Source organism: Bactrocera latifrons, unplaced genomic scaffold, assembly GCF_001853355.1.
Source record: "Bactrocera latifrons isolate USDA-ARS-PBARC rearing strain unplaced genomic scaffold, ASM185335v1 scaffold_504, whole genome shotgun sequence".
Lineage (NCBI taxonomy): Eukaryota > Metazoa > Arthropoda > Insecta > Diptera > Tephritidae > Bactrocera > Bactrocera latifrons.
Genome location: NW_017537162.1, coordinates 75,453 through 103,194, shown reverse-complemented (window position 1 = coordinate 103,194; position 27,742 = coordinate 75,453). Strand labels below are relative to the sequence as shown.

General features: G+C 35.4%; 1 protein-coding gene across 1 annotated transcript in view; it reads left to right on the top strand.

The window, feature by feature from the left end:
* LOC108973851 (GTP-binding protein RAD) overlaps positions 1–26,816 on the top strand; it is a gene marked incomplete at its 5' end in the record, with an annotated part of 63,062 nt that extends 36,246 nt beyond the window's left edge. The window contains 6 exons of the mRNA XM_018941355.1: positions 6,690–6,971; positions 11,835–11,923; positions 20,463–20,643; positions 21,829–21,962; positions 23,646–23,801; positions 25,969–26,816. Of these exons, the coding sequence (XP_018796900.1) occupies positions 6,690–6,971; positions 11,835–11,923; positions 20,463–20,643; positions 21,829–21,962; positions 23,646–23,801; positions 25,969–26,118 (992 nt within the window). The remainder of the gene's footprint in view (positions 1–6,689; positions 6,972–11,834; positions 11,924–20,462; positions 20,644–21,828; positions 21,963–23,645; positions 23,802–25,968) is intronic.
* Between the last annotated feature and the right edge of the window lie 926 nt (positions 26,817–27,742).

Here is a 27,742-nt window from a genome sequence, read left to right as displayed (position 1 = left end):
TAAATATATAAATTTGAGTTTAGAGTAGAAACAGACTTATTGAAAAGGTTCTGACCAGACACATAAACGGTGCTATTAGAATTAAATCCTAACTATCAAAAGGCATGTGTATAACTATGACAGCGGTCGGATCACTAGTTTGTGAATTATATTATTTTGAATGAAACAAATTTTTTTATCGTGAAAAAAATCGATAAAGATTAATTCTGCGAGTTGATAAAATATTACTTTTGAAATACAGTTTAAGCAAAAAGTTGGCTTGATGACGAGTTCTCGGACACTGCTACATAAAAATTAAACGTCGAGGATTGATATGCTAAATTTGGAAGTGGTGAAAGGAGCAGCGAAGACGAAGAACGCTGTGAACTCGCAAAAGTGGTTGCTGCGGACGAAAACTTGAAAAAAGGCCACAAAATTATTTTGGAGAACTGTAATGTGAAGTTATACGAGATAGCGGAGACTGTGTAGACATCAACTGAACGTGTACATCAGATCATTCATGAATATTTGAATATGAGAAAGCTCTGCGCAAAGTAGGTCCCGCGTGAGCTCGCTTTTGACCAAAAACAGCGACGAGTGATTGATTCGGAGCAATTTTTGAAGTTTTTCAAGCGTTATAAACCCGAGTTTTTCCATCGATATGTAACAATAGATAAAATATGGCTCCACACGTTGACTCCGAAGTACAAGCGTCAGTAAAACCCGCACAAAAACGTTGAAAAACGCACCAGTCGGCCGACAAGGTTAGGGCGTCGGCATTTTGGTATTAATTTTTAGTTGATTACCTTGCAAACGGAAAGACCATTAACAGCGACTATTACATGGTTTCTTTTCACTGTTTAAAAAACGAAATAACCAAAAAATGGCCGCATTTTATGAAAAACGAAGTGCCAAGACGACGCACTGTGTCGCAATCAGTGCCAACACGATGGCAAAAATTTATGAATTGGACTTTGAATTGCTGCCGCAAGCACCGTATTCTTTAGTTCTGACCCCTAATGACTATCGCTCTCAAATCTTAAAAGAGTACTGTTTGTAGAGAAATTTTCGCTGAATGAAGAAACTGAACCGAAACTGAAGTCTATTTTGAAGTAAAAGATAAATCATACTACAAAAATGGTAACCCACAGTTGGAGGATCACTTCAGCTAGAATATTATATACTTTTTCTTATTGAAGCTAGTTGTAACTTAAAACCACTCATTATTTTATTTTATTTCTTATTACCTACTTATTCCAACTAGTTTTCGAAGTCTAAAGTTGTGAGATTTAAATCATTTTAGGTCTTGGTCCGGGCGAGTACCTCACCAAACCATTTCCGGTGAAGATGCCACATTTAATTTAAATATTAAAGTGAACTGAGGCAAGATCTATGCCCTATTTATGGCTAGTTCCGATTTTCTTCTTGATCCTTGGTCCTGGAACTATTGGTGTGTGTCTGTACTTTAATCAACAAATATAGGAACCTCTAAGGTTGCGGTCTTGGCTTAAAGCTTTTGTTTTTAACTTGAGATGTGAAAAATATTAATATAACAGAAAGATATGAAGTGGAATCAAGCATAACACTCAAAATTTTCGGATCAATATGATTCACCAATATTAACTAGTGATACAGTGCTCAGCAATGTAGTCACAGTAAGATAACTCAACAGAGTCAGTTTGCCACCATAAACCAGAGACCCTATAAGTATACAAGTGTATACAAATAACAGTATTACGAGCTAAGTAGATTTGGCGAGGTCCGTCTGACTGTCCGTTGGCGTGTATATATGATCCAGTGTCCCAGTTTTTGAGCTATAGAACTGAAATTTTTCTCGCGTCCTTTTCTCACCAAGAAGCTGCTCATTAGTCGGAACGGCCGTTATCGGACCACTATAGCATATAGCTGCCATACAAACTGAACGATCGGAATAAACTGTTTGTATTGAAATCTTTTCATTTGGTAAGATATCACGAAATTTGTCTCGGATTATTACCATTTTTGTATGTTATAGCTACGACACAGTCGATGTTAACGTTTTTCTAGTTTTCTACTTAAACCACCTGAGTAACATTAAGATATTTAGTTTCACTCCATAATCGAAAATGTTAAATAGGTAAACACATGTACGCAAAAAAGTTAAAATGAATTATTTTTTTCTGTTTTGCTTATTTCCTTCCTGTGCAGAACAAATTAATGAACCGTTTGTGCTAATTAAGTCAGCGGCTACAACACAACGCTAGTTCATTATTTTCCAATTATTAAAGCAATTACATTAATTAACGGACAATACATACGCAAATATTTACAATCTGAGAATGAATGTGACTCGCACTTGTATTGGGGCATATATAGTACATATACATATACATAAATAGGATATGTTTGTGCAGCAGGCATAAGGGAGTAAATGCACATGCACTCAATAAAAAAGTAAATATGTATTCATACACATGTATATAAGGTAAATATAAATAAAAAGCGTAAATGCAGAATAATAAATTTATGGCAGCAAACAGCAACACATATATACACCGACAATACTACGACTTTTGGTATATTTGCGGCATTATTCTCTTGCTGAGAGGTTTTGGGTATATTCCTAGCACCTAGCCTAGCATCGTAGCACGCTTTAATGCAAATAAAAATTTTATTCGGTATTTTTATATTCTTAAAACATTGTTTTAGTGCTCTCACTCTCTCTAGCTGCTTTTGCGCTATCGCATTTGTCTATAACGAGGCCTCAACAAATTATGAATTGGCGGTTTCTTGGATTTTCGATTGTTGTATTTTGGCAATTGAGATTTTGCTTAAACATTTTAGTTTTTAAATTTTTTTTTTTGTTGTTTTTTATTTATTGTGTACAGGATTGTTGGCATTTATATTTCTACTTGCTTATTTTGCTAGATTTTTATGGCACTTATTTATGCGAACTCTAATTTATTAGCGGCAGCCCATGAACATCTTGATTTATTCACGTGCGCAGAATTGCAATTTCATTTTTGTTTTTATTTTTAATTTTTAAAATTCAATTTTTCAATTTTCGTATTTTCTTAGTTTTCTACGAGTGTTTGCAGATTTTATTTGCATAATTTATAGATCTTGCGATCTATAATCTATAATTTTTATTCACATTTATTTCGCATGAAGAGCAAAGGTAGTTCTTGATTGTTTGAAATATTGTGTCCAATCATTAAATCCGTTTCAATTGAAAAGTTTGCTCATTCGATTTAATTCGATTTCTATGTGGAATAATTTACTAGACTCATAAAAAAATAATACTTGCAGTGATACATGAGAAAACGGTAATATTAGCTTTATTTTAGGTTACTTTTGAATTTGTTTAGTAGCTATCATGGTAATAATTAAAATAATCAGCGAAACCCTTAATTGGAGTAACGTTGGAAAATCATAGATATTTATAACTAAACTCTTACGAAGAACTTGAGAAACATCTTTGATCGGAATATATCTTGATAGTTCAATACTGAGGAGGATTGAGGAGGTTGCCTTATATTGCTACAAAGCAGTGATTGGCTTCTCCAAATTGCAACTACTTTCAGGAAATGACACAACCCCAATACAGATGTGAAACTAGCGTGGAAGTATCCAGAACGGACCGGGATTTATTATTCGGTCAAAGTCTTTCAACTGCGCAGAACTCTGCCGCTACAACAACAACAACAGCAGTGTGGAAATGTACAAATCATTAGCAGCGGCATCAAGCTACTTCCATATTAGACTTGGTTGGATGAATAACAACAGTAATAAAGACGATGAGGCTCTAAAGAAGGGCACACTTAGCAAAATACAGCTTAGGAGTCCGTTCATGCCCTCTTGTATTCCGGTGCTGGATCTAGAGACCTTGAGTGTGCTTAGAAAGCGTTAGTTAACGGCTAGCAAATATGCGCTTGCGAAAGCTTTCTGCATCAAATTAGAACGTAAGAGTTCTATGAATTACTTGCTCTTAGCAAGGTCTTAATAATGCGAGTTCAAACTAGATACTGGCCTTTTGGCACCCATGGAAGAAGTTAAGGTGAAAAGAACTAAATATTTTTTCCGCCTTCTTTAAACTAAGGTTGCAGCTCATTGGTTGTCATACCTTCTACAAACCAGGCGAATTGGTTGGAAGTGAAACTGAATTCATCGATAAATTTGTGGCAGGTTCAAGATGCATTGTCGACATGTGATGGTCATATTGATCCATTCTTTGGAACTTTAGTGATAACAACGAATCGCCACTAACGTTTAACGTTTACTTCATGAATTCCAGGCTATTTACCTAACTTATCTTTCATTTTCCGATTGAAGCTATTTTACCCCGCATCATTCACGGAATTTCTATGACAATATCAGTATCTAGGTGCTAATTAGTTCCAAGTAAGTGGTGGAGCAACTCAAAGAGAACCCAAAATTATCGCTTCATTGGAACAAACTTTTATTCAGAGATTAACAAAATTAGGATTTTGTAAAATATTCGACTCAAAACTGAAAATTCGGCAGTAAAATTGGTAAATTCGAACATTTATATATATTCCAAGATTTAACTATGAGCATCTTGGCGATTTTTGTTGAACTCTCTTACCTTACAAACTACCATACCGATTTTTGTTGGTGGGCAACACTTTTTCATAAAAACATAGAGCTATTCATGTACCCAAAGTCATTTCAAAAGAATAGATCTCTTCTATTAATATTCGCAACTTTATATTGGTCTGCATGTGAGATTTCTGAACAAAATTAGTTGAGAATCTTACATTAATGACATTAGTTTACAGGCTCTTCTAGTACTTTTATATCCAGTATACTTATTTCGATCTGCCCAGCTAACTTTGGATTGGAAGTCCCACATCTTAGCCCTTTCAAAATCGTTTATGAAGCCTTTTCTATATAATAATCGAGTTCTTTGAAAAATAAATATTTAAAAGGTTCTTTACAATTTAAAAATTACAGAAAGAGCAATATGTAGTAACTCCAAATATTGCAAAAAATATAAACAAAGTAAGCCTTTTTATGCGCAAAGCTCTTCATATGTATGTATATGCCAGCACGCAAGTGGCACAAAAAATTGCACAAATTATGCATTCGCATGATTTTCAGCTTCTTATGGCTCTCTTTTCATTTCATAGGCGGCTTTTACAAAAATTAAAATCTGCCCATGCAATGTTTTCTTTATTTTTTTATTTGTTTGTCTTTTGCGTTATTCGCGCTTTCCAACCTTCTGGCATCGACTGAGTGAATGATAACATGCAAACTAGGGATTTCATGTTTTTCGCTTGTTTTGCACTTGAGTTCACCAAAAACAAAATATACAGCACGCTTTACAACAAAACTAACGATTGCGGATTTTGCAAGCTTTTGTCCCGCGCAGAAAAAAATCAATAATTGAAAATATGAATTATATGTGGATTTCAAGGACACGCCGCAAGGCTTAGTTGGTTTTCGCCATAAATCCTTCAGAGCCGAATGCCAGGCATTTTTAATTTTTGGCAACGGCTTTTGGCGCAAATTATTTTCGCAAATCATTTAATTCAACAGGAATGCTGAAATGTTCGCTCGTTTTTGATGTTGGTTAATAATGTAAAGGTTGAGTACGAAAAAGTTAATCATACGCTCAGGAGAATGGCAATGTACGAATTTTTATTGAGAAATTTTTAGTTTTTAGAAACAAAATTTCTGTTTTGTTAAAGCTTTAAATTATTTTCATACATTCATTTTAGAAAAAAAAAAAAAAAACAAAAACAATACAAGGGTGGAGTAGGAAAGTGTTACTCATACGCCATGGTGACTTATACGAAAAATAAATAATTCAATAAAGCAACCTTTTTTTCGTGGAAATCATCATATTTTTCAACTTTTTTCACACATATATTATATATATTGAAATTAGAGTTATGTATATAACTGTTTTTGTGAAATCAAGTTAAGCTTAGGTATAAGCATTAGCTTATATTTTTCTATAAAATAGACTTGCATTAAGTTCAATTTGAAAATAGGAAAAAACGTTAACTTTGGCTCCACCGTAGCTATAATATCCTCAAATTCAACATTTCTTACAACATTAAATGGTATAAGAAGATTTTTATCAAGATTTTGTTTAAGAAGGTTGTATGGCAGCTATGCGCTAAACTGCTCCGATCTGATGAATATATTAGGATATTATAGCGTTGCTTTCAACAAAAATGCGTGCCAAATTTCGTAAAGATAGACTGTCAAATAAAAAAGTTTTCCATACATGAGCTTAATTTTGATAGTCCAGTTGTACTATATGTTATAAATGTACGATCTAAACAATTTCATACAAAATTGTAGCATCGGTAAAAACATTTCGTCAAATTATACAAAAAATACAACAAAATTACAAAAAGGTTGAGTAAAGAAATGTTGCTTATACGCCATGTTGAAAAATATGAATATTTAAAAAAAAAATTTTAGTATTATTAGAGGGGATATATATTGATGCCCTAATAATAACATATTAATATAAAAAACATTAAATTAACGTATTAAACATTATTTTTACTTGAAAACACTCAAGAAAACATCTAAAACTAAACTCCACAGAAAAGCAATAACACAAAACACTCACCTTAAAATTTCAGCAAATAATGACCTTGGTCTTAATGTACATCAAACTGTCTTAGTCCAAGCTATAAATTGACTTGCCTCTACTCTTTTTACTTTCATATGCCATGCAAATACAAATAAAGGCGTCATCAATCGAGGCGATTCGTTTCGACGTCGCCGCTCGCGCAGCAACAGTTTGGCACCGGTGAGCCCCATACACCCGCGTCTGGGTGGCGGTGGCGGCATAGGCGGCAGTGTTGGTGGTGGCATTAATGGCGATTACACGGGCGCACAGGATGAACCGCAACAACAACAGCCGGTCGAAGTGTTTCGCGTAGAAATGCTCGGTGCATCTGGCGTTGGCAAACAGGCGTTGATCCAGCAATTTCGAACGTCAGACTGCATTAATGCATACGATGGACCAGGTGAGTGCATGGTGCTATAAAAAATTAAAGAAAAAATATAGTTTAAGAAATTTGAATTGCAATTTAAGTAAAATGGGCGAATACTATAGAAACTGGTTCAAATATCTAAAGTGTTGAGGATTGTTAAGGGATAAGGTTAAATTTTACTGAATAATAACCGATGTATAACCATTTTATAATTGAAACTTTGGTTTCAGTGTGACTGTATAATAACCAATATATACCCACTGTATAACCAATTCCCACGGCAGCCGGTTCTACGTACCGGAATTGGCTCGGTTTATATCCGACCAAGGGCTGTTTTTTCGGCGATCTAACCCCGTTTAGATCGGTCAGTGTTAATTTGTGTGTGTGGTCACTGGAGCAACGCCTTGCAGCAAAGTTGCTCTGTATCCTCCTGACTCGTACTGGCATTGAATCCAACCCGGGCCCGGAGGAATTTTTCTGCTGCGTTTGCGCGAAAAGGCTCCATAAAAAGTCAGTCAGGTGCAACACATGCAATGGATGGAGCCATCTTAAGACCTGCTCAGGCCTTAAGACCCATAGGGAGTGGGCCACGCGTTACGTGATCTCATGTTGCCTACGCAATACTGCGACGCTAGCCTCTACGGCTGTGCATTCTGAACATAGTTCGCGCGCTGTGCCGCCAACTCGAGTGGCCAACAGAAGAACTCCACGGTCCCCCAGAGCTCCACTAGGTAACATAGCTCCCACTCTGACTTCGTCAATTCCACAAGGTGATCGCAGCAGCTACCGCTCGCTTCATACCAGCTGGACGAATAGCGGAAATCCGCCCCAACTTCCCAGCCGAAGCAGCCGTTTCAGCTAATGAGCGCGTGTGAGTAAGCTTCGTGCTACTGTCAAAGCTTTGTCTAACCCGAAGAGTCACGACGACCGAGTTGAAGTTGAACTCAATGGTCATGGCTCTTCGGACCCGAAGAAGTGTGCGAGCTATTTTAGCCGGCAGTTTACACTGCACCCTTCGGTAGACAAAGCCAAACGATGTGTTAACCGACGGCTGCGCAAAATTCCAAACGACGGCGCGCCATTTACTTTCACCGATGAGGAGGTTCAGGGTGTCATCAACAAAGCAAAATCTTCCAAATCTATTGGTCCTGATGGAATCAACATGCTAATGCTAAAGCATCTATGCTCGACAGGAGTAAGATATCTCACAAAGGTCCTCAACCTGTCGCTGACCACTCTTCAAATGCCCGATGTGTGGAAAGTCGGAGGAGTGGTCCCACTACTGAAACCTGGGAAACCCGCCAACAAAGSGGAATCTTATCGTCCGATAACTCTCCTCTCCCCAGTAGAGAAGACACTTGAAACCTTGTTACTCCCGACCTTCACTCATCACCTGAGCCTAGCCAGCCACCAGCATGGATTCCGTAAAATACACAGTACCACCACAGCACTTAGCGTTATAAACGCTCAGATAGTTCGTGGCCTCAAGCAGAAACCACCCTGTGAGAGAACGATCCTCGTAGCGTTGGACCTGTCAAAAGCTTTTGACACGGTCAACCACACAACGCTTCTGTAGGACATTGAGAAAACCACGCTTCATCCAGGGCTCAAGAGGTGGACCATGAACTATCTGAACGGTCGTCAGTCATCCGTACTATTTCGAGGTGCAACATCTAAACTGGGAAGAATTAAACAGGGGGTTCCGCAGGGTGGTGTCCTCTCCCCGCTACTGTTTAACTTCTACATCTCGCAACTCCTACAATCACCAGAGGGGGTTTCCATAACCTCGTACGCTGTACTGTACGATATTGACGTCGGGCAATAGAATCGATGGCATGTGTTCGAAGGTAAACAACTACCTCTCCGACCTTTCTCRTTTYCTCACTGCACGGAACCTCCAACTTTCCCCTACCAAATCCACAGCGACCATATTCACRAACTGGACGAAGGAGTATAGACTGGAACTTAATATTGCAGTCGACGGCGTCAAAATTCCGACTGTCAATAACCCTAAGGTTTTAGGTGTCACCTTCGACAGTCTATGCTCCTTCTCTCCACATACGACCGCGATTATCACCAAAGTACAGAGTCGCAACAAAATCCTCAAATCGCTAGCCGGCACTTGGGGAAAGACAAAGAAGCATTGTTGGCAACTTAAAAGGCAATCGGCCGGCCAGTCCTTAACTATGCAGCACTCATATGGTCGCCTGGATGCAGTGGCACGCAGATGAGGAAACTACAGACCTGCCAGAATACAGCACTCCGGACCATGACGGGATGCGTCTTGATGTCTCCCATCGAACACCTACATAGTGAGACGCTTATGCTCTCAGTTAAGGAGCATAATGAACTCCTCTCCAAGCAGTTCCAGCTAGGATGTTTTCATAGAAATCATCAGCCATCTGCTTGAAGCGGAACCGCCTCCTTTGAGCATCAAGAGGTCATTACTTGATCACGTGGACGACATCGAACAATACGCCGACAGGACTTCGGACGCAACAAACTTACGACAGTCACTGACCGCCATTCACAGTGAAGCCATCAACACCTTCACCGACTCCCTCCACGTGAATGGCGTACTTGGAGTGAAATCACCACCCATAGCAGACGAAAAGCTCGAGTTGCCGCGAGAAACGCGAGTGACCCTTGTGCAACTTCGTTCTGGATATTGTAGCAGGTTARACTCCTACTTATCCAGAATAAACCCTGACATACCCAACGTATGTCCTGCATGCAACGCCCAACCAACCCCACCCATCTAACACCCTTTTCCCTTTGGTCCGACCCCGTCGAAAAACACGTTTCCTGATCCTCCCGTTAGATGACATCGACGAAAACACTGATAACCCTCACCATCCCAACGGGGACTGAAACCGTTAAAACAACAACAACAACTGTATAACCAATATATAACCAACTTATAACCAAAACTCAAATTTTGCTTTAATATGAGTGGTTTCTGATATAACGTTTTTACGTCGACTGTAAGCTTATGAAAAGTGATGTTAGGTTATTTTGCATTTTAGGTGCCATACATATGTATGTACATAAGTAACTAGAATAATAAAGAAGAAGAAGAAACCAAGCTAAAATATTCTTTATTTTACATTAAAAAGCTTTTCATGCAAGAACTTCATTTTGAGCGTGCAGTTTGTTTGGCAGCTATATGCTATAATGGTCCGATCTGAACAATTTTTTTCTTAGAAAATAATCCCTGCTGACTTTCATAAACGAGTTCTTCATACAAAAACTAGATTTTGATTGGTAGTTTGTATGTAAGTATATATTCCGATATCGGCTTTTCCGTGCCGGAATAAAATTAGAAGGTGAAATCAAACTAAGAATTGTATCCTTGTCGAAACTAAGCCCTAATAGAACCAATGAAGAAGCACTGAGGAGCCACAACCAGAAAATTCATTGCAGACATGCATAGGACATAACAAAATTCATTTGTCGAAAGTGCAGCGCACTATTATTTATATGTATATATCCGCATATACGGCCAAAATATGGTATCAATAGCTTAAAATATCAATCATTTTCGAAATAATATTAAATTTAGCATTTTTGAAATGCTAAAAGCACTCACAATATTTAAAAAGCAAGCAACAAGCACAAAAATCCGCAAAACCGCAATGAAAATTTCATTTCAATTGGATTCAATTAAAACTAAACAAAATTTTAATTGCCACAAATTCTAATGCCACATGAAATACCGTTTTGTATGTAGCTATGAATTTGTGAGCCGATATAAATCAAAAATAATTTCACTTAACACCTGATGCAACCGCAACCAAACAAATGCATATACCGTTATGAAAATGTATATACCGTGAGCAGCTGTGACTGCTAATACCGCTTAAACCCACCACGCACCAGCCGCCAGCCACATAACGCGCGCCGCACATAATTGCCACACACAGTGTGCTGAGGATATTCTCACTGCAACTGGAAATTGAATCAAAAATCAGACATACACACACTCAAAATACATATACATGATGGCGCATTTGAAGGTTGGCAATGAAAAATAATTTGATTAAATTGTCACTCATACGCCCGGGTGTGGCTGACTGCCGCTGGTTGTGGTCATTGCATTATCAACGCACCGCTGTTAAGCATATTTAATTTTAATACAGTATAATTGCTGGCGTAGCTATGCATGTGTATGAGTGTGTGGCTGTATATAACTGTGCGCCTGTATATAAGTGTTTGTGTGTGTGTGTGTGAATTTTTTTTTGCTTGCTGAGCCAGTGACGTGTGGTCAACACAACTCTTGCAGTGGTTTATGGACGAACGACTCGTTTTCAGCTGCAGAGATTGCCTGTCAGGCACACGCAAACACATACAGACATACATATACATATATATAAACATGCATGCATGTGGCATATAARAGGCATCTGCTGTTATTTTCATGCAAATTATCCACCACAGTAATCAATTTATCAATTACTCAACCACAAGATTTATGTGCACAAATTGGCGTGCTGCTGTGGCGACATACATACAAACGGGTATATATAGTAAATATATAAGAGCAGTGACCACAAATGAAGAGTAGCTGTCTGAGCAGTCAATTTTCAGGCAATTTACTCATTTTTTCATATCGGAAAGTTGCTTTTGTTCGTCTTCCTACCATTATTGTTATTGTTGCTGTATTTCTTATAAAAAAAAACATTAATTTTCGCTGTGTAAACAAATCAGGGCATGTCACTCACTACTTTCAAGGTCATACGACTTTGTCACACCTTTTGGCACTTTGGACTTCTTCCTCTGTTCTGATAAAAAAAAAAGTTCTTTCTAGTTCTAACAAAAATGTCTCTGTCTTTTCTTTTCTCTTGTAATTTTTCTATTTTCATACCACACAATTTTTTATTTTATTTTCCTTTGCAGAATGCGATGTTGCGGAGCAGAATATTTCTATAATTCTAAATGGCATCGAATCGGAATTGAAGTTCTCTACGGGACAACAGGATAACAAGGTGAGTGCAGTGGTGCAGTGGTGCAGGACGCCATTGTAATAAGCTAATTGAGTGTAATATTGTGAGCGCTGAAAGCGTTTGTATAAAGAAAAGGTGTAGAAATTGCAAGAACAAGCAGTTTCGTGATTGCTTTCATTTGACTGTCGAATGAGTTCAGTGTTTTGCTGAATTGACGCTAATTGATTGCGATTCGGTGAATTCGATAGTGATTGGAAAACGTTTGCAAAGAGAGGGTAGAATTAGAGGGTATTGAGAGTGTGTGTGGAAGCTGGTGCAAGCATAATATTATTTGCTAAAAGAAAATTTTTTAACAGGTTATATATTAAATTAACGACATGTTGCTGCAGAGATCAATCGTTTTGTTCACGATCGAGTTAGATATAGGGTTATATATATGTATAAAAAAAAAGTGCGGAGAAATCGGACTTTAAATTTCATTTAAGTCTTTCACTTTCCTTTATACAAATCAAGCACCTAAGTATACTATAAGGATTAAATTTGCACTAGTTCAGTTTTTGATATAGGATATCCCAAGTTTAAAAATTTCCAAAATCGGAACGTAACTATTCAACTCTCTAGATACCAGTGTCAATAGCTGCTTTTTACCTAAGCGATCCAAAATGTAAACAGTGGTTATTAACTTTGCTAAAATTATACAATGGTTGTGAACTTAGCTAAATGTAAAGCAAAGTTGTAAGCTTTGCTAAATGCTAACAAAAAGATCATTAAACTCATAAAAGGTAAACAAGGAGGACGTTCGAGTAAAATGCCATTAGATTTTTCTAAAACCAATTACACTGAGTAAATAAATTCCAAGAAATAGACGGAGAATATCCTCGAATATGGCCATTTGATATTTATGAATATGGAAAAGTCTATTTTTTTTTTTTTTTTGAAACTCAGAAGTGGGTTTAACCCCTTTGTTTACAACAATTGAATTCAGATAAGCTTTGAAACATACTGATTAATTAATTTTAAATATTTTCTAACATTTTTTCCAAAATTTTATTTGAAGTCTCATGTCTGAAATTCTGAATAGGTATGTGTTAAATATATCATACTTATATTTATAAATGGAAATATAATATTAGATAGCGACTTATTATACTGAAAGTGCTTCAATTTTATCCACTTCGACAGTGTCATAAAATGAAGGTGTAAGTTAAATTTAATGCACACGAATTCGCAAAAAAAAACAGATAAAAAAACAGATCCAGACTCTCCAAAGAGCAGAAGTAACCACTAAAAAAACAACCGGCTTAAAACAGAGTTTTATTAAGAGTTTCAAGCACTTTATGCTCGTGAACCCTGACAGTAATGTTATAAAAAAAATTTCCCAAGCACACCACCAGAATCCTCAAGCCAAGCACTACTTAATGTAGATTTCCTTATCAGTTTTTAAACTAAGTTTCTCAAGCTTATCACACAAAAGCTAATCAAAATTCAAAGTAGTTTCTTGTTAGGTCATTAAGTTAGCTCCCATTTATCTAAATATTTTACAATTAGACCCCATTTCCCGGTGAAGTGTAGAACAATCTATCTGTCTGAAATTGATAAGAGACCTATTAATTTTTACAAAGTGAGAGAAGTCCAACACCACCCATGCATTCAGATCACATTTCATCAGCTGTTGGCTACATCGAATTCAAAATAAACATAGTTTGTGCCTTTGAAATTACTCTTCTATAACTACTTTGGGCAATGCAAATCTGAAACCACATAGATAAATGAAAAAGGGAAGAAATCTCGCACAAACCTGAAAATCACAATTGCATGCGAGTAACCTGTTGACCGAATTTGCGAATTTTGTCATTTTCAAATGGCTTTGCACTTGTCCCTCCAAAAATGACACACCTGTCAAAATTATTGGCCCTTCAAACCAAATTTCCATTTGCCGTTTATCGCAATGTGTCCACTCGCTTTTCACTGGCGGGCATACAGAAGCACATATGCTAATCACAAAAGCCAAAGCAAACAGCAATCGACAACAAAAGCAATAGGAGCAACCAAAGCACAAGCAGCACGCATCAATGTTGACAGGCGAGGATTAGCAAATGTATGTGTATGTGTGTGTGTGTGTCAAAACAGATGCTACTGCACATATTGCCAAACCAGAGAAACAAAGTAGCAAGCCCCACAGCGCTTTGGTGGTCGCAAATATTTGGCAAAATGCGTTTGGTAACTCGCGGTGTATACATTTGATGGGCGAAAGGGTGAAGTATGTGCTTTTGCGCTTTGTAATGGTCGTGGTTTATCATGCTCGCGTACCCAGTTATGTGTGTAACATCAAGTTGAGTTGAAGCTCACTTGCGCATTAACTGTAAACTAGCAGTGAATAATGAGTAGCTTATGTTCAAAAAGAGCTATTACAAAATACGAGGCATAATTGTTCGGGTTTGAAAGTGTTAAAAATTTTTAAAAATTATTAAATAAATAACTTGTTCCTAGCTTCAAAATATGTCTCAGTTTGGGCGATGAACTCTTCATTTCATTAAAATTTCTTATCAGCGAGCATACTTTTGAGATCTGAGAACAGGAAGTAGTCGCTGGTAGTCAGATCTGGTGGATGTGAGAGCAATTCGAAGCCCAAATCATGGATTTTGGCCTTGACACCGTTTTAACTGACTTCGGATATGGTTTGTTGTCTTGGTGAAATAGCACTTTTTTTCTTGAAATGCGGAGGTTTTCGGTGAATTCGTCTTTCAAACTGTCCAATAATTCAAGGCAGTCAACCATAGTTATTCGCTGCGCATTCCAAAATACAGACGCCACAACCTTGCCAGCCGACTGTTGCGTTTTTCCACCCTTTAGAGTGGGTTCGTCGTATCCGGTCCAGTCGGATAACTCTCAGTTGAACTTCAGAGTAAACTAATGGAGCCATATTTCATCAATGGTCACATACCGTCGAAAACACCACATCTTCAATGACTGCTTCGAATCATCATTTTCTCGTTGTTTTTGGTCAACATTGCATAGACCTTTCTCATATCCAAATATTCGTGAATAATACGGTGTACGATATATATTTAGTTGATATATTTAGAGCGGCGGATATATCAAACAATTTAACTTTAGGGTTCCTAAATTATTTTGTAGAATATTTTGATGTTTTCGCCCTCTTTTGAGCATCCAATGCGTCAACTATTTACGGTGTTCATTTCACCACGTCTGAATATGGTATACTAATTCTTGATTGTTGATATTCTAGGAGCAGTGTTCGGAAACTAGTCATCAAACTATATTTCTCTTTCAAAAAGCTATATTTCATCTACACGCGAAAGTACTTTCTATCAATTTTTATGATGAATTTTTATAATGATTTAATCCACAAACTGGTGTTCCGACTGCTGTAGAAGTTATACACGCGCTTTAGGTTAGGGCTAACTGAAAATCATATCGATTTCAAGTTGATCGATCAGGTCAGACGTTTTCAATTGACCTGTTCATAGTTGTGTTCATCCAATGGTTGTTTGTATCACTTGACTAAGCCATTTCAAGATTTTCCTGTTGAAACCAAATATTGTCCAAGTCCATATCATTCGATTCGGGCCAAAAATATTCGGTTATCATTGAGCGGTAGCGATTTCTATTCACAGTACGGTACATCACGGAAGAAGTACGCCCCAATAGCTTTTTGGGGCGCAATGGTGACTCATGGGGGATGTGTGGATTGCTGCCTGAATGACGTTTATTTTGCTTATTGACGAAACCAATCAACCAAAAATGAGCTTCCTCGCTGAAGATGATTTTCGATGAAAATACGGATTATTTTCAAGTTGTTGCTCAGCCCAATTCATGAACATACGACGATTCTGGTGGCCAAGGGGCTTCAGTTCTTACGTCAAGTTGGTCTTGCAGAATTCGCCACAACGACGACATAGAGATGACCAACGTTTCAAAACGACGAAAAACTGATTTAGGTCTACCTCAATTGATACTTTAGCTTCAGCAATATTCTCAACACTCTCGGCACCTATTTGTCTTACTGTCACGGGAACATTTTCTACTGTGCCTGTGAATTCAAATTTTTCCACTAGTTGCTCAATTGTTGATTGGACAGGAGGATTATGACGACAATAAATTGGACGTAGCGCGCTCAAAGTTCAGCCCACTGACTATGAGTTTCGATAGTAAATTTTATTAATTTCGAACGTTATTGGATCGTATATTTTTCCGTGATAAAATGGCAGACCTTATTGAAGAGAGATTAAAAATCTTGATGAAATTTATTACATACAAGGGGTATTCCAAAGTAAACAGGAGTTTTTGAATCTAGTGCCTCCTGGTGGCGCCATCTATATGTCTACTGATGCGTTAGAATCTGATATCTTTATCGATTGTCCATTGAAAGTTTCATAACATTTTATGGATCGCAAGTGAAGTTATTGCGTTTTAAGTGTCAGTATGTTTGTGTTATCGGTGCGAAAATGGGCTTCGAACAAAGAGCCAACATTAAATTTTGTTTTAAAATTGGTAAAACTTTTACCGAAACGTTTCAAATGATAAAAAAACTTTATGGCTTTGATTGCCTATCCCGTAGCAGAGTGCATGAGTGGTTTCAACGTTTTCAAAGTTGTCGTGAGGACATAAATGACGATCAACATGTGGGCCTATCAAAATCCGTGAACACCGGAAATCGAATCGAAACTGTGCGCGAATTCTTCAAAAATCAGCCGAAATCATCATTGAAATTCATGGAAATGGAATTGAACATCTCCAAATCATCGATTTGTTTGTTCCACACAAATGAACTGACGACCAAAAATTGCTCGAAATTCAACATTCGAGAGACGATTATTTGAATAAAAATCACATTTTAACCATCATGATTTTGCACCGTGCAAAAAGCTGTATTGAAGCAGAAGGAGACTATGTTGAATAAAATAAATTGATTTTGCCGAAAAAAAACATTTGTTCTGCTTTTTTTTTAAGTGCTGTTTACTGTGGAACACGTCTTGTACATATGTTTCATCCCAGTATTCCTCAGTATTGCAGACGCCGCGCCCACAAACCGCCATTAAACGTTTAAAGTGCCAAACGCAAATATAACTGTAATTTGGTAAATTGAATCGCAGTAACGAGGGGAAATATTTCATAATTTTTTGAAGTGGGCGTGGACTCTGAAGCTAACTTAACTAAACTCGCCGAGTAGAAGTTTGTAAAATTAGGCCAAATCGGTTGAAGTTAAAGAAATTGTGCTTAAAATTATCGGTAACAAAGAGATAGGAGATGATCTCTACATCACTTTTGGATACATTCTACACATTTTGGTAAATATTTTAGGTATGAAGCATGTCAATGCTCAATTCTTACCAAAAGACCTCGTTATCTTACAAAAGCGATGTATGTAGAATTGAGATCGCAAAAGATATGCTTGAGCTGCCTACCTTCAGCAAATGCACTATTACTGATGACCAGAGATGGGTTTCTGAATATGACATTAAAACTGCGACAAACTGGCGAATAGCGATGCAAAAATTAATTTGTTGAAAGCACGGAAGGTCTTCTCAGGACAAGTAACTAAAAAGTGGATGAAAATTTTAATTTTTGGATCATTTTTGCGTTAGCTCAAAGGCGTCGTTTTTTTATGGCAACTACTTTTTTGATCACCGAATTTTTCTTGCTAAAAATAACATATGAAATGTAAAATTAAATAAAAACTGCAACATTCATCAATTTGAAGCGCAATAAATACGAAAATAGCACCAATAAAAGCACATTAAGCACAATTCCTCACAAAAGCACTTCAGATTACTCAAGCCATTCGTCAAATGGGGAAAAAGTGAAATCACAGCAAGCACAAATCAATTGAATATAACGCCAGAAGGCAGACGATATATTGTCGTACTTAAACCGTTATTTGTCTCAGACATGGCCGCAGACACATCGAATTGATTGCGCTGAAACTGCAAATCACGTTTACCTCTGATCGGCCAATGGTGGCATTAATAATGCAGACGGCACGTTGAGTGCGACCGTGTTGGCCCAATGCCAAATATGAAAATACGACGTAGTAGAAAAATATATATACTACATACTTTTATATAAGCATAGATCAGCCGCAAAAGCGAACAAAAACAGACGAACGATGACGTCAGCTGAAATATTTTTGAGACAATAAGTGAAGTGACGCTACACAAAATTCAAAACAATGACAAGCAGAGCAAATTTCGACAATGCCACACTCGGCAAATAAAGCTATTCAGCGGAATATTCAGCGAAATGTGAAAAATAGCACAGGGGTACGATTCGTTAGCATTTTAGCGACGTAGCTGGCAACACGTTGCCGCGAAGGGGCGGTCAAGTGTTAGAGGTTAGCAAACAAAAAGCAGAATATTTTATATTTTTCAAAAAATGCAAACGTGAGTTGGAAATTTAAGCGGCACACAGGCACAAATTTAGACATAAATATTTATTATACAATTTTACAAAGGAAGTTGGTGGCACGAAATGCTTTCAAGCGCATGACAAAAGGTCTGCATAGGCCTACAAATAAGCTTTGCACAGGTGGCAACGTTGGAAATGCGTGTGTTGCTATTATTTAAGGTTCGCTCGGTCATAAATTAAGAGTTTCATGCCATATTTTTTGTTCACTTCTTTCCTTTTTTAGGAATAGTTTTTGTAAGCTTACCAAATCATATACATAGGCCTGGCCATGACTTTAAAAATTTACATAGCTCAATTTTTTATAATAGCATAATGGTAAAAAGAGTGTGTGTGCCTTAAAACAATATTGTTTTCAAATACACTCATGTTTGGCAAAAAATATTATAAACACAATAATAATAATGGTTTACAAGTGATGCTTAATCGAAGTCAGAATAGTAATACTCCCTAAAAGAGCTGCAAACTATAACTATCTAAGCCAATTAAAAACAAAGTATTCAGTAATGTGTCTAAATAATCAGAATATCTAAAAAAAAAACAAAAAGGTGCATGTCTTTGATAGCATAACCGTTTGGCGCCTGGATGTAGGCAACATTTTACTTGACTTAATAAATTAACATTTTTTATAAATCTTTCTTTTTAATAGAATTGACAAAGGATGAGCTGGCAAACTGATTTCAAACTATTTAAGGAACTTAAAGGCTTTCTTTACTAACTAAAACTACACATTTTAAAATGAAGATGATAGTTGGGAAGATACTACAATAATTTAGAAACTTCGTCAAAAAAATAGCATCACTGCTTAGCTCATAAAATGAAATGACTGAGTATTTATTCCTCTTAGAGATGTAATATAAAGTATGTATGTTTCTAAGTAATATATTTAAGCTTCCAACCTCACATAACGGGACTGTTCTCTCTTACGAACAACTCAGGAAACATATAATTCGGTATTGTGGAAGACAGACAAAAATATAGGTCACTTCACGAATTCACTATCTGTACAAATTTGGCTCACGCTGGTCCAATTAAACTGCGCGCCCATTGAATCAATACTACTTTTTTCATAAATCTGTCCAATCTGTTGTTATATTCGTGTGAAACCCCTAACTATTTTCCCAATTTGTGTAACAGATTTGCAATTTTTGCTACATCTAGCGACATTTTGAAATGCAACAGCTGTTTAAGTTTTTTCCGCTTCGCTTATATTCATTTTTCTTACATATCGATAAATAATGTTTACAGTAGTAATAATATATGTAAAGAGTTTTTTAATAGAGAACTACAAAGTAGGACAGCAACGACGCCATATATTTCCCACTTTTCAGTAAAGCTTGCCATTTCATCATGGAGAGATATACGATCGAACAACGATTCGAAATTATTAAAATTTACTATCGAAATTCGGAAATGAGCGCTACTTCCAATTTATTGTCGTCATAATTCGCCTATCAGATCACCAATTGAGCGTCTAGCGGAAAAATTTTAATCCATACACACATTACAAAATGTCGTTGTGACAAACTGACGTAAGAACTGAAGCCTCTTGACCACCAGAATCGTCGTATGTTTATGAATTGAGCTGAGCAACAACTTGAAAATGATCAGGGTTTTCATCAAAAAATCATCACACGTACTCCACGAGTCACCATTGCGAAAAAATTACGGTTTGGTGCGGTTTATGGGCCGGCGACGTCATTGGGCTGTACTTCTTCCGTGATGATCAAGACCGGCTCGTTACTGGGAATGGAAATCACTACCGCTCAATGATAACCGAATATTTTTGGTCCGGATTAGATGATATGGACTTGGATAATATGTGGTAAATCGATATATTGAAAACCAAGTCTGGTGAACGTGTTATCTCACGAAATGGCCCAGTCAATTGGCCGCTTTTTTAGGCTTGAAAAACGTCGGAAATTGGATTAAGCGTCTGCCCGCATAGCGTCGAAAATACTTTCGCAGGAATAAAGAATCTCATTGATATTCAAAACCGTTTTATTTAGAAAAAAACAATTTGTAGCACTTTTATTGAAAAACACGAAATAATACTCACCGTAGTCATATATATTATACATATATCAACTTCTATAAATCCACCTATATCTAATACTATTTGATATATTGCAATAATTCTTTTTATAATTTTCAGGATGAATTGGAAAAGGCTGATGCTTTTCTCGTAATCTACTCTTGCATTGACAAGGAGTCATTCACACGCGCCAAACATATACTATCACGACTGCAGGATATGGATTTGATACGCACACGTCCGATCATTTTGGTGGCGAACAAAATTGATTTGGCACGTTCGCGTGCGGTTTCCTCACAAGGTAAGCGAAACTGAGAGTTGCAAATTTAAATGCAGAATGCAAGTGCAGATGAGAAAAACATAGCAAAGGAAGCTTAAAGACCTCAGTCAATTTTTATTGGAGGAAAGTGAGACTTAAAAGAATTTTAGTGCCTTGAACAGCACAGCTTGTTATTTTCGGGGATTAAGCACAGATTTTTGTTTAGTATGCAATAAATTTCATAAACGAAATTTTAATAAAACTTTTTGGTTTTTTGGAAGTTTTACGGAACCAAAAATATTAAAATTATAATTTCATAACTATTTTCTCAGCAACCAAAGTATTTTTGTAGAAAACTCGTTCTTCAAGTGATGGCAATAATTTTGCACGCGTTGCCAACTTTTGTAAATTAAAGGTAATTCATCGTGTGCTTCAATGAGCTTTCTATTGCATAGTAGCATACTTTGAGGCGCTGCAAAATATGTATACAAGGGTGTAGCTAATTGGTTGGCTTTACGCGCACTTGAAAGCATGTTAATTAGAAGACTTGCGCCGCGTAACGGTACATTTGAGCTGAGTGTTTAATTAAAGCAAAGGCTTACGAAATCAAGTAAGGCGTTAAGAACCGCAAGTGTAATGCGGAATTTTCATTCTCTAATACAGGTGTGGTACTAAAGCAATTTGATTTTTCAGTTTTTTATGTTTTATTGAGGAAAATTGAGTTTTTGAAGTACAGTTTTCATTGAAAATTTCTAAGAAAACAAACTTGCATTGCGCTTTTTAAGCAAAACTTTGCTATAAAAATTTCTTATAAAGCAAAATTCCTATGGACCGCCCATACATTGATGTATTTGCTTTAATGGCAGTTACCTCTAGCACTTAAGTTCACATTGAACCACAAAGTTTGACTGTCAACTATAGAAAACTACTAAAAAAATCTGTTAAACAAGACAAACTTCTGGCATGCCGTCTTGTCGAGTCGAAATAGCTGCAGTAGTGCAAGGAATGTCAGAATGAAGAAAGAAAGTAGATAGACAAAAGAAGAGCGAAAAGTTTGCGCAAGCAGCATTAGAAATGTTGCTTTGGGAGAATGCATTTAAAGCAAAGTTTTTCAATTTTTTCTTCTTGATACTCCTAACAATGTCTAATGTACAAATGCATGTCTACACACTTATTGGTTTTCTCTTTAATTTTATCTCACTTCCCTCTGTCTATTACCATTCACAGATGGCAAATGCGTCGCATGTACTTTTGGCGCCAAATTCATTGAAGTCTCGGCGGGCATCAATCATAATTGCGACGACTTATTGGCTGGCACTTTGACACAAATTCGTCTCAAAAAGGATCAAAACTTATTGCATGTAAGTTGTAGCATTAAAGTGTCGAATTTGTGTAGTCACACGTCTATAGGCGATGAAGAATATTAGAATTAGTGCGTATGTGTGTGTGTGTTTTAGAAAAATTAGCAAAAAAAAAAAAACAAATATTGAAGAAAATAAAATTTAAGAAATATATATGACGCCACAAAATTCCGCAAAGTGTCGTACGTGTTTATACAAAAATAAATATTTCAAATTGTATTTCCCAAAATTATTCAAAATTCCATTATATTTTAACTGCCTGTCTATCTGGCGTGACAAGCAGTTAGGCCCAGAGAATAATTGGCGTTCACAATTGTGTAGCTTAATACACATTAACACAGACATAACCAAAACTGTTGCATAATTCATATAAAAAACTTCATATTCGAAATAATTAACGCTTTATATTCTTCTTGTTCTTCTACTTTATTCATGCTTTCTATAAATGCTATTAATACGATCATCATTTCATCCATATTTGCTGAAATCACAAATTTTCTGAAACCTGTTATTGTCCTCACTAATGCTTTCATTATTCATAATTTAATTACCATTACTTTACGATTACATTTGCCATTACCGTTAATATTACCATTAACATTACAAATAAAAATTATATACCAACTATCAATATCATTACTACTATTATTTTCAAAATTAAATTAAAAATTACATCAACATTACCAATACGATTACAAATACAAATATGCTGAAATCACAAATTTTCTGAAACCTGTTATTGTCCTCACTAATGCTTTCATTATTCATAATTTAATTACCATTACTTTTACGATTACATTTACCATTACCGTTAATATTACCATTAACATTACAAATAAAATTTACATACCAACTATCAATATCATTACTACTATTACCTTTTAATTAAATTATAAATTACATTAACATTGCCAATACGATTACAAATGCCATTACCATTACCATATGAACACGATTTCTACTATAAAATCATTTATGAAATTATTTACACAATAAATTTCATTTTAACTGTAATTTCAATTACTTAAAATTACTATTATTAATGTAATTATCAATGTAATTACTATTTGTAAAACATAATAACATTAATAATATAAATAAAATTATATTTTACCAATACGGTTATTATTTATTAAATTATAAATTAACATAATATTTTTATTTTTATTTAAAATCCACCATTATTACTTTTCCATTACCACCTTTATTATTATTACTACTAATTTTTATATTTCAATTACAATTCTGGTAATCATTACATTTATAAATATATTTGCCGTAATCATTGCCATCATCACATCTAACTAATGTTCCGTAACCATTATATAAAATTTACTATAATCAATACAATTCCAACACCATTACCATAACATAACTACTACTATTTTCTTTTTCATACCTATTAATATTGCGATTAAATTACTATCCTCATTACAAATACAACTACCATTATATTGGTCATTAACATTTCCCATATTACTCTCTACAATTACCACCTGTTCATTTGTGATTTGAGAAAACTCTGCCTCTCCGACTTAACTCCTGATGTAAACACCATTATAACCACCGCTGTTCTGAATTACCCCTACCAAATTGAATTGGCTTGTTGTTGTTACCCCAAAAATCTCGCCCTAAACCCGACACTATTATTTTATAATAAAAACCACCATCTCCTTTGAACAGAATCCAGATGGTACTTCACGTACTGGTTCTAAGAAATCCAAAGACAAGCATAAAGATAAAGACAGTAATAAAATTAAAGAAAAAGAAAAGGTTATAGACAAGGCGCTAGAGCACAATGGCGCTGATTGTGTAAATGAAAAAAATTCTGAAAATTTGGTGAGTAAACAAAAATTCAATTAATTCAACAGCTCAATATAGGAAACATTTTATAGCATAAGCGTGTTTAACCCCTTCCTTCAGCCCAACTGTAAATAGTATACCGTATAATATCTTGTTGTAAGGGAATTTTTGCTACGAGACATTTTTTTTTTTGCCTAGAAACGAATGTAAATTTGAGAAAACGATGTTTTTATATTCGCTTAGAAAAAGTATGTACATACCTATATATATATATATATGTAGTGGATATACACCATGTATTTATCGGTAAAAACTTATGCATGATTGTAACCTTAATCTCTATTTTCTTTAATTTTTTACACAAATTTTTTTATCTATAACGGGATGGGGATATACATCACAAAGAAAAAGGCTCACATAATGATGATACTGCGATTTTAAGTGCATATGAAGAGAGTACTTGCCATTTTCTATTTACAATTTGGACTGTCTCATCCGATTTATGACAAACATTGCAAGAAATAACTCTTTTATAAAATGGACTATCTGCCTCACATTCTGTTTAAATGAGACCCTAAATTAAAGAAAATTATGTATAAGTACAATTTTGTCTAAATATATATATTTTTTACGAACGACACGAACTTTTCAGCCCATCTGGCAAAATTTATTTATTTATTTAAAATCATTCCGAAACCGATGTAGTCGGGATAAGAGTACCTTCTCTAACGAGCTCTTCGGCTTTAAAGTTTTCAGCGATTTCGCCGTGATCGGACACCAGACAGGTGTGTTAATCAGGTAACTTAATAAGATCAGTCAGACACTTCTAAACTATCTTTAAGCAGCAAAGAGAAAGCTCAAAGCTCTGCTGTGGGTATGGAAGTACCCTTGAAATAGGATCACACCTCGTAGCAATTAATTTAATTTAAGTAATGCTTTAAAAATGAGGGCAAACTCCTTACAAAATGCCTCCTGCACCAACCCCTTGAGTTTTATGGATAACTCATGAAAAAGATAACCTCAATGCTCTTCAGCGACTTCGCCCCATCGACATAAATATTAGCAGTAAGCACTGTGATGCAGTGATCTAAATGCAGTCGAAAATGAAAAGAATATCATAATCTGTCAGTGTGGACTCTTTCAAGCTCCACCCAGACGTTTACTCTAATCAGCTTCCCTGAGTCTTATAGCGCCCTTCTCAGCAATACACCTGCGAATATATCGACGGTGGTATGTAAAGAATAACATTCAGTGCATTTTCATGTTGTTAATAATACAAAACTGATGAGAATGAGAGTCGCTCTTTAAACACGTTCAAGCTACTTAGCGGATGTTTCTAGTCCTCGAAACACTTTTCATCACCACTTTTTAGGATGGCCTTCGGCTGCTGCAGTGAATTTTGTTTATCTCTTCGAACGATTGAAACGGATTCCATTCCAATGATTGTTGACTTCGTTGCATGCTAAACTCGTAAACCCATGTCTCATCGGCATGCTCCCCATAAATGTGGGATAGCAATTCGCACAATCAGCATGTCCAGAGAGACGTGTTTACAGTACTCTTTTTCGAAAAAAAAATCAGCTTTATCGGGACGAGTCGAGCAAGAACGAGGTCCATATCCGAAATATCAATCGAACGGGCTCCAACATTTGCAACGAAATTTTTTTAGATCGCGCTCATATTTGGCATAGTAATTAAGGACAGCAAAATACATTTTTTTAAATATCAATTACACGGGGAATTTAATAACAATTTCCGGGTGCTTTTCTGTCACAATGTATGTATGTACAGCCACAATGACTTTGTGATTCTTTCAATTAGAGGCTTCGCGATATTGAGTGATTTATTTATTGTTATAAAGAAACTTAATTCTTTTCATGAATAAAAGTTGTTGAAATAACTCAAAACAAATATATTTTGAGAGCTTTATATAGGTAGTCTTTTTACAAATGTTCATATTTTATAAATACTTATATTACTAAAATATACGTAATTATTGTTAAATATTGGACCCTCAATTTTACACACAGAATATCCACTTTTCACTTCCTTAAATATAATTACAACTAACTACAGTCATCTTTTATATAAACTAACTGTTATTTTAACCGTTTTTTGTCAATATTTAATGTTTATACGAATTCTTATTATACACGAGTATCTACATATGTATGCAAACTCTAATCTTACAATGCACTTTCAGGGCAATCGAGATGGTGCCTCCTCGCCGGCGCACTGGTATAAAAGCCGCAGCGTGGTATTGGCCAGCATGAAGGCGCGCCAAATGCTCACCTGGATACTGGGCAAAGAGGATTCGAAATTTAAAAATTGCGAGAATCTACAAGTGCTCTAAAAAGCAATGAAACGGAGCGGGTGAGAAGATCTTAACGAGATAAAAGTGAGAAGAAACAAAAAAGAGTAAACTTAATCAAAAACTGGACTGTCTGAGCAAAGTGAAGTATATGGGTACTATAACGGGGCACATGTGTGTATATAAAATGAATATGTGTAAATGTAGATAAAGCATTTCATATTGTTTATATACCTATATTACATAATATATGTATAAGGTTACTAAACTACATAAACTATATATGTAACTAGCTAGATGTATTGAACTTAACTACATATGTACAATATATATATATATTTATAGATGTGTATATAGAAATATATATTTACTCCGAATTTGTGAGTTTAGGTTAGGTGTGACATGAATCAATATTCTTATACCGAGATATATAGTTGTAGGTGTAGGTAACTCTGTATGTATTTGCTCCATAAATTTAAATGATGTTCTTTTTTCAAGCGATAAAATCAAATAAAAATTATATGGCAACAATTTTATAGTAGCTGAACGAAACAAGGCAAAGCAAAGCTCTTTCCTGACCAAAAGCTGGCGAGCATGCGCTTTAGCGTTCAAACCAATTACCTACAAAATGAAACGTAGCACTTTCAGAAATACCGGTTTCGTTTTAAATTTAACTAAACAATTGTTGAGAGAATTGTCCAATGTGTATTTGTAAAATATAGTAAACAAAATTATGTACATTAAAGTAGTTGAATATTTGTATAATTATTAACAAAAATATATATGTAAATTAAAAAAATATTATATATATAAATGTGTAAAAAAAAATATACCAAAAAATTATATTTGTGACTTTTAAAGCCTTTTGGTTATAAGTTTCAACTTTGCAGCACTCATTTCAAGCAAGCAACTAATCTATTCGAAATTCTTGTATAAAAACGAACTCTTGCTGCTGCACTGCCGCTAAACCGTTATTAAGGAATTTGACAGTATCAGCTGATTTGCTGACGTCAGATAGCAATTAAGCACAAGAAGTTTGTTGTAGATCTTTCTTCGTTATAAAAAAAAAAAACATTAGCAATTTGAAAATATCATTTTTAAGAAATCCAATCTTTCATACTAAACAGCTTCCTACGCTGAAAACCACATTTTATCACTAAAATATTTTCTGAAATTCAAAATGTTTACTCACTAGCTAACTTTTTTAGAAACTGGTACTCTCCAGCTAGCTACATTATGTCAAATCCACATTTTCTTATACAATCTCTTTTAGAATTCAAAATATCAAACATTCATTCATTGAAAACTCTTCTTCAATTTAAAACAATTCTTAATTTCGATTACTTAAAAAAATACTACTTAAGCATATTAATACAAAATCAAAAGTAATTAAGTAATTTAAGCTTTAAGTGAAATAACTGTATATAATAAAAGGAAATCATGAGCTCAGTAAAGCTTTACAAAAGGGAAGAAGTTTGAGTAATAATTAAAAGCATAATAATTTGGCAATGCAATTTTCTTCAAAGTGTACTTTGATTAGAAATATTTGTAGTTAATTTTTGATTTTGTATATTATATATCCATCAAAGCATTCTTCCCTTGCTTAGTTCTTAAGATTACTATTTTATAAATCAGATAACTAATATGCTAACTATAAGCAACTATA